General features: G+C 36.6%; 1 protein-coding gene across 4 annotated transcripts in view; it reads left to right on the top strand.

Annotated features, from left to right (window-relative positions):
* Nucleotides 1-12,493, top strand: part of ascc3 (activating signal cointegrator 1 complex subunit 3) — a 297,685-nt gene that overhangs the window by 9,166 nt on the left and 276,026 nt on the right. For all 4 annotated transcript variants that reach the window (XM_037980369.1, XM_017414246.3, XM_025005501.2 and 1 more), the window contains exons 3-4: nucleotides 5,256-5,406; nucleotides 10,289-10,863. In XM_037980369.1, coding sequence (XP_037836297.1) covers nucleotides 5,256-5,406; nucleotides 10,289-10,863 — 726 coding nt within the window. The remainder of the gene's footprint in view (nucleotides 1-5,255; nucleotides 5,407-10,288; nucleotides 10,864-12,493) is intronic.

Raw genomic sequence — 12,493 nt, 5'->3', positions numbered from 1 at the left:
CACCTGAGCAGTGCCACAGACTGATCGACTCCATGCCACGCCGCATTGCTGCAGTAATACAGGCCAAAGGAGGCCCAACTAAATACTGAGTGCTGTACATGCTCATACTTTTCATGTTCATACTTTTCAGTTGGCCAACATTTCTATAAATCCCTTGTTTTTATTGGTCTTCAGTAATATTCTAATTTTCTGATATGATGAATTTGAGATTTTCATTTGTTGTCATTTGTAATCATCAAAATTAAACGAAATAAACATTTGAAATATATGAGTTTGTATGTAATGTATAAATATAATATACAAGTTTCACTTTTTAAATGGAATTACTGAAATCAATCTACTTTTTCATGATATTCTAATTTTATGACCAGCACCTGTATTTATCTTAATAATACAAGACCATTTTGCTTTTTAATTTAATAGCCATCACTTTACCTCATTTTACCTTTACAGGTAAAAATTTGTTTTTCCTTCAGCCACTGACGTTATTATTATATAACATTATTATTATTATTATTAGCATTGTGTTGAGCACCAGTGTGAAAGCTCTTTGTCAGTCTTTAACTGAGTAGTTTCATCCACATTTAGTACTGGAGTTCTTTGTCTTGTTTCTCTCTATTGGCCCACTTGCATTGTAAGGGCCAGCCTGGCCTGGGTCGGCCCAGCCCAGGTTTTTAGTCTTTGCATTGGGCTACTTCCAGCTCGATATTTGGAACTTAGGCACCTGGGATTCCATGTGGGCCGTCTTGTGCTGCAGACTTGACATCAGCAGACTGTAGGCCATTGATTGGTTCACTGGCCTTGGGGGCCACATCACAGTAGGATCACATTTCCAGTGGCTGCTCCTTATCACCATTTTCTTTCAGCTACTTTCTTTTGGCGGGTTGTGTAAGAGACCTCTTGTTTATCTGTCAAAAATATGGCAACGCAGAATAAAGCATCATTGCCCTGGTCAAACGATAAGGTGCATCTTCTCTTGCTCTTTAAAACTTTTTTTTTCTTTTTTTTGAGAAGGAACAATGAAAAGAAATAGCACGAGGTTCATGTTTTTCGTTGTTGGGTGTTGCAGAAAAAAATGACATCTCATGAGATTTGCGCATTCTTGCTATGACAAGCCTGCTCACCTGGATGACCAGGGTCAAGCTTTACAATGCAGAAAGGCCATGTGTGTCCTTGTGATGGACTGACACCTGTTCAGGGTGTACCCTGCCTCTCGCATAATGACTGCTGGAGAGAGGCACCAGCTCACTGCAACCCTGCACAGAAAAGTGGGTCAAGAAAATGGATGGATGAATATTTTGTACTCTGTTACTTATAGTTCTTTGAAATAAATCTGTGGAAAAATTAGTACTAGCAGGTCAGCCCTGTACAAATATAAAAAATTGGCATCTGCCCACAAAACCCGAATCTGTATCTCTAGTCCCAGACTGTTCAGATATGGGATTTCCACTGGTTGCAGAATCTCAATTCGTGGGATATCCTCTTTACGGCCTGTCTCTGACATCCCCTGTCATATGGAACTTGACTTTTAATTTGTATTATGGCTCACTCCAAATAATGCTACAACTTGGTTTTGTGGAACATCATGTTGACATTGCCCTATGTCACAGGTCCTATCCAGATCAGTCAAATTGGGCATGCTTGGAGCAGACAACAACTGACCACTGAAGCAGGTCCATGCTCACAGGTGGACACACCTGGAGTACCCGTATCTCAAAATAAGGGGCAATAGCAGAGTAAGCTGTTTGGCATTGGAGAAAGATTTGACAGATTTTGCATGAGCACAACCCACATACTCAACTCAGCTGCTCAACCCACAAATGCATTTTCCTAACAAATGTCGCACCATTTGAGAGGAAATAAACAGAATTTCCAATGGTATATATTGCCCCTTTTACACGGGCTCTAAAGTTCCCGGCTCCACTATACTCCGCTTGCTTTGCATGCGTTTCCATCAGCATTTTTTGAGGCTGGCCCGGCTGGCCCTGCTCCGAAGCAGAGACCAAAAAGGCAGGCCCTGCTTTATTGGGCGGCGCAAGCTTAGCTCCTGTTCACTCATTGGTCGTGGGTGTGACCAGATACAAGCATAAAGAGCGAACGGTAGGAATATAAACAACAGCGTTAGCTTACACTGCAACGTTTATGCCGTCTGTCCCCCAGCTGAAGGTGCTGTAAAGCCTGAAATCTCCGGCGGATTACAGCTGTCCTACTCCGTGCAACAATCGCAGCATCCAGAGCATTTCTTCCACTGCGCCTCTCTTCCTGAAGTCTCAGGAGAATCCCCATTAGTTTAAAAAACAGCAACAACACAGGGCCAACGTTGTCCATAACTCTTCCGTTGTTTACACAAATGACGCCAAGTTTCGGTAGCGTACCCCCCCAACACAAGGAGGCATTCCTCTGCTACCGACCAAACTGGCCGGTATAGACGCAATGCATTCTTTATAGAGCCGAGCCGAGTAGAGCGGGACTTCTGATTTAGAGCCTGTGTAAAAGGGGCATAATTTATTGCCAAGAGGCACTGTTACAATAAACATAATCGATCAAACAAATTTTTTTACTTTTTGTGCTTAGTTTAGACATAGCACTATATATGCTTGCTTCTATAAATAATTAATAGTGAAAGTAACATCTCTATTTGAACATTTGAAAACTTTGTTTTAAAATATTACTGACCCTATACCTTATTTATTTATTTATTTTTTTTTTTAAAGAAAAAACCCCCCATCAAAATCATTAACGTTATCACAACCACAAATCTTGAAAGCACAAGTGATTAAATTTTGGTTGTATTCCATATCACAATCCGTGTCCTACAATTTTTTAATGACCTGATGGCCTTAGCAGAGATTTGTGCTCTCCGAGTGCTTTTAGTTATTATTTATCATTGATATGGTTTTAAGACCTGGGTACATTTTCTGTCAGAGAAGAACTCCAGTTGTCAAAATACAGAGGTGAGATGGAGACATCTGTGACAAAATTGAGAAGGGTTTAAGATACTGAGGACAAGGATGTGACTAGTTCAAGAGAAAATTTGTTGCACAGTTTTCTTGAACATGTTCAAAATTCCAGTGACAGGACTGTAAGCGTCACACTTGCGAAAAAGCTGAGAACCCACATGAACGATTTGAGGCATTTTGGAGACTCCCTTGTTAATGGTGTTCACCTACTACTTTCCAACAAAAAATGTTAATATAGGTAGATCTCAGACCAGAATGGAAGTTGAAGCTGGAACAGGGCCAAACTTTTCTTAGCTGGTTCTAGGAGACGCTTTAGTCCTGCCCCCTCCATATGAACAAAAGGAACACTGCCCTTGTTCAAAATTACACACACGTAGTTCTTCCCTTGCTACTGTATGTTATAATACTTCTTTTTCAAATATGTTTGGCTTTAATAAATTCATTCTTTAAAGAAAGATCATGTAAAAGCACGATTGTGTGCAGAAGAGAAGTTTGAACTTAAAGCCCCTCATCCCTAGTGCACAGACTCTGGTCACAAAAATACAACATGGCAGCTTCTGTAAACTGGGCCCTGCTGGCTTCAGTTTCCAACAAGAGAAGACGGGGACATTTAGTCGACCAGTATATGTCTGTGGTCCCCAATGTCTATGGTCTCCAACAGTGAGATACTGGACTTAACCACAGACAAGGCCTGCAACTGAACTATTAGCAAGAGGGCCTAAATGCAAGGCAACCGTTACATTGTGTTACATGTAACATTTCTGTTACAGCTGTCATGTTCTGTAACAACATTTCTGTACTGTTTTTCTTTGTTTGTTTGGAACCTCCCTTTGTTTAAAACCATAATATCTGTCAAAATACATGACTTTTAATGTTTTTTTAATTAGATTTTTATGCTTCTAACACAGTTTTACATCATTCAATGGCTGTTTTAGAGTTAATGTGAATCACACTTATCAAGGTTTTTGTAAAAATTTCACTCATTTATTACAAATTTTGCTGTAGATGTTTGGTAGTAAATGATTATTTACTGGTTCTTTTTAGCATAAGTGTTACACATATACCATAACAAATTTAAATTAAAAACATTGAAAAATTGCATATTTTAACTGCTGTTATGGCTTAAATTTATGTCTCTGATCCTCTACCTGACTACTCTACCTATTGAGACCCTGGTTTTTACCTGTCTCAGCTCTCATTAAGTCCTCTGAGCAGAAAAGTGCTTCTCAGGGGAAAAAAATGGTTAAAGTCATTCTGAGATAATCTCTTTGCTTGTGCTAAAAAGCTTGGTTTTAGAAGATTTAGAGATGCTGATTGTAGTGGAGTCAGTCCGTTAATGCTTATCTTGGCCTCTGCTCTCTGAGCTGTCAGACCTGCTCAGATTTAATATCTCACCTCTCTAATGAGAGCCAAAAAAAAAAGAAACATTAAGCTCATCAACACTGGATTCTAAAGAACTGCAACTGATGTGTGTGGAATTGCACTGTCTAAACAAAATTCAATAATAATAAAAAAATATAAATGTTTTTTTTTTTTTTAATTCCTTTTGGCAATAAAGCAAAATAGCAACTATGTTTTTACCCATGTCTGTGTGGGTGTTCATTTGTATGTAGCTTTATTGAAATATCTCATGAACTACTGGGTGGATTTAATGACATGTTTAGAAATTAATCACTTTGTAGTAAGTTCAGTTCAAGATGGCTGCCAGACTTCTGACCTATGAAAACGCAAAAATGTCTATAACTCAGTCAATTTTACATCTAATTTACTAATACCTGGTGTGGTAGTAGCTGAGCATTAACCCCAGCACATACTTTGATTGTAATGCTTTGTTGATATCTTTGCTTTTAAACATTGGCATCAACTATTGGAGTCAACCTTGTTAGTAAACATTAGCAAGCACAAGAACCGTTTATAAATATGTCAGTTTTACAGATACTGAGCTAAAATGTGTTGTGCTTGTAGGTGAGGCTGTTCTCTAGCACTATTTGTCGTTTGTCATCATGAGATGATCTAAAACTTTGAGAGGTAACAGGTGCAAAGATATAATAATAATAAAATAAATAAATATTCTTACATATACTGTAAGAACTATATACATTTTGTATCTCACTGGACTACATTGTGTTTTATCAGATATTTTCATATATACAAACCACCTGCTTGCATACATTTGAAAACTGTATTTGAATGGTGTTGCTGTAAATCAAGTACTGTCAGGGAGACCTGCAGCTGTAAGTTGTACTGTTCTTTTTTATGGAAGCTAAATGCATTTGTCTTTGTGACCCCTGGTAGGCCAAGCGTCTGAAGAGACAGGAGCTTTTTGCGAAAGAGGGTCTGACGTGGCAGAAGATTGTCCATTTCTGCACCAAGCATCAGGACAAGGCTGAACAGCTAGCTGTCAGTCAGGAACTGAAGAGCCTCCTGTTGGCAGCCAAACAAATTGGTAATTAACTCCAAATCCATTATTAGTTTTTTCATCATCTGTGTGACACTTAGGAAATAAGGGTTAGAAATGACAGAATGCTGTTTTCGTATTGTTATTGTCTGAAAGCTTAGTCAGCATACACTTTTGTTTTTCTGACAAATATACTTTTTGTAATATGATGCTTTGACATCTCTCCTGATCGCAGTGAACTGGTTATGTGTGAACCCGCACATTCATCCTTTTTGTCTTTTCATGTCTCATCTTTTTATGTTTTCTCATTAGTCCTATCAGTTTTCTTATGAGTGATTTTTGTCAGATATAATTGTTGTAGCCAGTTATAACCCAATAGTTACCAGGTACAACAAAGGAGAGGATTATTAAACTTCTTCAAGAATGTTGCAGAAGATGTTGGTTGTTCCCAGTCAGCTGGGTCTAAAATTTGGACCAAGTACAAACAAAATGTAAAGTTGTAAAAGGGAAGTATACTAGTAGAACAAAAATAACATCAAAGCATCGAGATAGAAAACTTAGAGCAATATGTCTTGAAAACAGAAAATGCACAACAAAATAAATGAGAATCAAGTGGGCAAAAACTGGAATCAATGTCTGTGACGACCTGTGAAAAATCACCTAAAAGACAGGTATTAGTATACAGAGCCAAAAGAAAGCAATCTTTAACACCCAGACAGAAATTTATGAAAATGACTGCATGAAGAAAATGTAAATTTCAACAGTTATGATCTGGGCCTGCATGTCAGGTAAAACCACGGGGGAGATGACAGCCATTGCATATTCAATAAATTCCAAAGTCTAAATTGGAATTTTTGGACAATCTTCTTCTTCCATTAGTTGAGAGGATGTTTGGTGATGATGACTTCATTTTTAAAGGTAATGCATCTTTCCACAAGACAAAGGACGGAAAAACTCTCCTTCAGGAAAGACATATAATGTCAATGACATGGCCTGCAAATAGTTTGGATCTCAATCCAGTTGAAAATCTCTGGTAGAAAGTGAAGAAAGTAGTCAATGAGAAGACTGCAACTTTCAAAGTCGATCTGTGATCAGCAATAAGAGACGGAGGCAGATTGATAAAGAGTACTGTTTGTCATTAGTTAGGTCTATCCTTAGAGAATTCAAGCTGTTAGAAAAGCAACAAAGTACAAATGGCACAATGTTTTTCTCATGATTTTCCTCAAAGTTGAGTTATTCCAGATTTTTTCCTCCATTTAATCTAAAAAATGCAACTGTGACTGACTACAATTTCTTTTGTTTTTATTTCTTAATGTCAGAAGGTTGGAATTTAAAAAAATTATAGCTTTTGTGGCATGTCTGTGATTTATTTATTTTTTTTAAACAAAATTAAACAATTGATTGATCCTACAAAATCCTACAAAAGTGGTGATTCCATAATTTTTGTCAGGGGTTGTATTAATTAAGTAATTTAACACTCAGCATTTACACTGCACTTCTGTAGAAACAGTTTTTTTTTTCTATTTAGACTAGTGTCTAAAAAAGACACATTTGGTGGTCAAATTGTAAAGGTATTGATATTTATGTATCATTTTTAGATAATCATTAGACCTCAAAGATATATTTAAAATTGAATAGATTGAAAATCACAATGAATTTATTCTGCTGATGTTGTTTTTAAATATTGCTCACAGCTGAAGGCAAAGGCAACAATGTGTGGGTGTGTACGTGTTTGTCTGTCTGTTACCAAAATATTTCATGAAACAGTGAATCGTTTTTTTTTTAACTTGCACAAAATATCAATTAGATGCACATCTTCAGTTAAATGACATTATGAGTCAACCGTATTCTTCAGTAGCCAACTGACTTTAAAACCAAAAATGGCTGTAACTCAATCAATTTTATTGATATTGCGCCAAAATTTGGTGTGTTAGTAGCTGAGATTGATCTCCAACACATATTCTGACATATTCTTGCACAGATTACAGATTTTGCCATTAACTATTAGTCATGAACTCTGTTTGTCTGTTATCAACATATCTCATGAACCACATTATGAATTTTAATGAAACTTGTAGAAAATAATTAATGGATATAAATCTACACCTGATTACCTGTTAGATCCAACCAAATTCAAGATGGCTGCGACAGCCAACTGACCATATAAAGCACTAAAATGTCTTTAATGCAGTCACATTGAGCTAAAATGTGGTTATAGCTGAAAGTTATTCATAATACAGATTATGTGAAATGCAGCAATATCACATGGGACTGAGCATAATGTCAATTCTAAGGTTTGACCGAAATGGAAATAACTCTTAGCATGATGAACTTGGCATGAAAGGCGTGTCATCTCTAGCATGAAAGGTGTCAGGTGACATCCATTCCTCTGCCATTTAATGAACTGTTTTTGTTAACTTTGTGTTAATTTATTCTTGTGTACCTTTTATTTAATAGTTCTCTTATGAGATGCTTTACAATCAAAATTCATGATGTTTTCATTCAGTCTTCATCTCTTACTTAATGGCAGTTGGTTTATTTCTACCATTCATTGATTGAAACTAATCTTGTGTTTATGGTCTCTGCTGATGGTCGTGTTAAAGCTAACAGCTCGTGTGACTGGATGTTGCACATTAGAACTCTCAGGAGAAGATGAAAGCTACCATTCTTCATGGCTTGGTGCAACAACATCTTCCATACCTTTGACCATTTTAATTGGTAGAACTTCTTTTCACCTATTTCTACTTTTCCTATTCGTCCCTCTTCGCTCGATTCTCTCACTGTCCTTCTGACATTTTTTCTCTAATTGGACAATTATTCTATATTCCTCTTTGTGTGCAGTGGTTCTGGTTAAAGACATTGTTTGGAATATTATTTAAATGAGGTGCAGGCACCTTAAACAGAAAGCTCTTGTTGGAGCTTCTGTTGCTCCATGTATAATTTCCCCCATAGTCACAGCTCATTATATCTGCCAAACTCGGAGCCAAACTTCACCATTAGGCAGCACAAACAAGTCACTGTAACTAAAATTAACAAGGCACTGGGCCCATTTAAATTTGTCTTTGTCCAATTTATTTATTATTTGATTAATTAATAATTAGAGCAGGGCTCTGCAATGTGTGGTTCTTGGGCCATGTGTGGCTCTTTGGTTCCTTTACAATGGCTCTTTGTAGATTTGACCAAAAATAATGTGGAAATAAATTTTTATATTTAGACCCAAAAGCTAATCGTAGCAGTTTTCTTGGCCAGTTTTCTATAATATGTGAATAAAATTTATGAAACCGAATGATAATAAGACAAGAATCAAATATCTGTTTACCACTTCATAAATTTAACTTTCATCTGTAAAGTGTGGTCTTTCTCTGAAATCCACTAGAAAACGTTTTTCACACATTTACAGCAGGTGGCTAAGGGAGGATAAAAAAACCAGAAAGCATAGTTTTACAAACATATTACTCTGTTATGAGGTTTTAGAATCAGTTGGTCTGGAAAAATATGACGTCATTCTGAGAGCAATGAGGATTAGAAGTAAAGGCTTGTCTTTCATAACAAACTGAATACAAGTTTTAAATAAATGAAGGTATCAGTTATTAAAGGAAATTCAGTGAGTCACAGTTGAATACCTGGGCTGTACAGACTGTCCTAATTTTCACGTTGACTTAACTAATACCAGGACATAAATATATGTTTTATCATTTATCATAAGTACAGTACTTATTAAATTTCCACACATATAATTCAGACTTTCATAGGCCTCCATGATTTAGTGGTTACGTTTTTATCAAAAGGAGTATGAACAAAATGGTTTTCTCTTTCTTATAAGAGTTTGGTTTTTCGTTTGTCCTAAAATGGCAACAATTTTTTTTTTGATATTCCGTTTTAGAATGTAATTAATTAGTTTCTGTTTAAATCTAATATTTAATAAAACTTTATTATGAGTTGCATTATTACAAAATGGTTAAATCTTTATTTCAATCTTCAGAGTAGGCTTCTGGCACTGGACATATTTTATGTTGGAAAAAAGGAACAGAAATAATTCTTTTGAAAGGTTGCAGTGCCCTGAATTAGAATATTGTTCTTATTGCTTTCCTATTCATGAATTGTAAAATGTAGCTCTTGATATTTTTTAAATTTTATTACAGAAATACTCTGATGCATCCAGTGCTTAAAGGAATAGTTCGGCCACTTTTATCTGGAATTGTGTTGAAAAGTAACAAACAATACATATCTTACCTGCTGTAGAAAAAAGATTAAATGGCCTCAGTTTGGAGAAATAAAAAACTGAGTCTACCAAGACTGAGGAGTTGTGCATTTATAAACTCATTACTGCCCATGAACCAAAGACAAAAGGCAGACAATGGTGTTTTTGCCTGTGTGTGTCTGTCCATTACCAAAATATCTCATGAACTAAGGAACAGAATTTAATGAAACTTCAGAAAGTAATCAATCAATCAATCAAATTTTGTTTGTATAGCACATTTCAGCAGCAAGGCATTTCAAGGTGCTTTTAAGTTGAGATTTAAAGGCACCCAGTGTTTCAGCTGTTTTACAGTTTTCTGGAAGTTTGTTCCAAATTTGTGGTGCATAGAAACTGAATGCTGCTTCTCTTCGTTTGGTTCTGGTTCTGGGGATCATTGAATGCACCTCTTAAACTGAATACCAGAAAAGTTAATGTCTACCTATATATATATATATATATATATATATATGTAGATATATATATGTATATGTATGTATATATATATGTATGTGTGTGTGCACCTATAATTTCCTCTTCTTGTACTATATAATCTTGGTTTTACCACTAATCTTCCTTTGTTTAATGTATTTTCTGAGTATAAGATTAAAGGTATTTTTTCACATGCATTGTTTTAACCACTGCAGTCAAGATAAAAATAAAAAGTTTAAATGTTTGATTTTTTTTTAACAGTTGGTACTGAACATGGTCAGGAAGCCATCGAAAGTGGAGCTGTCTTTCTGTTTGAGACCTTCCACAACAAAGACCATGTGGGCACAGAGGACACTCGAGCCATTAAACACATGTTTGGGCCTTTTCCATCATCTGCGGCTGAAATGTCCTGTTCCTGTGTGGCCCGGCTGGTGGCTCCACTTGGAGACTCCAGAGTTGAAGACTTTATCAAGACTCAGAGTTCTCGTCACAACCCCCAACAAGGTTCTTCATTTGGACGCAACATTACATTTTCATATGATTGCTACACTCTGGACCCACTTGAAAACCTGCCATTCTCTGATGTCCATGATGAGACCTCCAGGCTAGACTTTCTCAACTTCCTCAACAACCAGCAGAGTGGAAAGAGCGTTGCCACTGAAGATGCTCCCAGCTCCGGCAGATCTTTGGGTTCAGGTGATGGAGCCATCCTTCAAAGAGAAGTAGAGAAATACCTGGAGGCAGGCAACATGATTTCATCTAACCCAGAGGAGCTGTACACCTCCTTGTTTGAGATGCTGACATCACACATAAGTGACGATGAATTGCAGAATGAGGTAAGGAACAAATCAAATCAAAGTTATTTATATGTCTCATTTAAAACAACCAAACTATTGTACTGCAAAACAAACAAAGAAAATCATTAAAATTATTTAAAAACAGGATGAAATGTTAAAACACTAAATATAAAACCAAGTTTAAAAATTAGTCTTTTCCACAAAGAAAAGACTTAAGTAAGGCCTGTATAATAAACAAAACATGTTTTTATTTGTCATTTCCAAAAATATCCTTTTAAACATAGCCTCAGCTCCTGTCTAGAACCACCCATGGGCTGCAGGTCTGTGTCTGAGGCATTGGTTAGCATGTTTTCCTTCATTCTTATAGCTTGGTTATCCAAACTGGTACACCACATTAATAAAATAATATTGATCACAGAACACTGTAAAAACTTTAACGTAAAGTATAGTTTTATGTTAGTAAAGATATAAACATTTTTCCTACACAGAAATCCCTAACAAACTATTTTACTGTCGGATAAATAAATGGTTTCTCTTCACAATATTTATTTATTTACTGTTAATCTATTAGTATGATTTGTTCTTTAAATTGCTGTTTATATTATTTTGGTTATTACTATATGAAAAAACGTACCATCCAAACTCAACATCCTAATCAAATAATCAAACCATAATAGTCTACGAAAAGCACAAAAAGAAGCTTAATTGATCACAGCAAAATCTTCTGTACCATATGGGTCTCAGGAGCTGATTGAGGGATTAAGAGACACTGATGTCTGGTTAGTCTGCAATGTTTCTCTACTGATCCATTCTGTCTGATATCATATAGCGCACAGTGCGACACATTGTTTTTATTGGCTGTATTCATCCTCACTGACGCTGTTCATCCTGGGATGTGTATCTTCCCACTCACGTCTGCCTTTTTGCAAGAGTTTTTGCTTCTAATGACATGGTGAGATATCTGGTGGCCATTTTAAAAAGACGCGGGTTGGTGGCAGCTCACCTCGGCTGTGTCCATCTCTAGGCAACAGTGACGACAGCGTTGGACCGTAGCCGCAACAACTTAGCTAGCCTGGCCTTAATATTTCCTGTGTTCCTCTGTTATTGATCATTTCATACATGCACAAACAGCTTTTAAATATACAAAATGCCAACTAGAAAAAAAATCCCCACATCGTTTTTGCGCCCCCTCTAGTGCGGCGCCCCTATGCGTTGCATACAGTGCATACCCACTTTTTGCGCCACTGCCCAGCACCCACCCCCAACATACAAGTGTTGGGGTAGGTAGGTAGGTAGGTACATTTTTCAGCACGAGGCGACTCAAAGTGCTTTACAACACAAGAACAAAATTGCAGACAGAGTTACAGAACATGACAAGATAACTAAGCTAAAACATGACAATGCTAACAAGGTACAGGATAACTAAACTACTAAAACATGATATTACTAAACCAAGGCACGAATAATCTAGCTAACAGTGAATATGATAACTAATCGTACAGTAACTAAGCTAAGTGTACAAGAAGGCTAAATAATCTAAAACGTGACAATGCTAAAACTAAAACTAACAATACCGAACTATCTAAAAGTACCCCAGGCCCGCTATACAGCCGAAGTAAAACCAGACATATCTAAGCATGAGCTAAGACAGTCAAAAATAGTAGCTAAA

This window comes from Kryptolebias marmoratus, linkage group LG16 (assembly GCF_001649575.2).
Source record: "Kryptolebias marmoratus isolate JLee-2015 linkage group LG16, ASM164957v2, whole genome shotgun sequence".
In the NCBI taxonomy this organism is placed as follows: Eukaryota; Metazoa; Chordata; class Actinopteri; order Cyprinodontiformes; family Rivulidae; genus Kryptolebias; species Kryptolebias marmoratus.
This window is presented reverse-complemented; position numbering and strand designations above follow the sequence as displayed.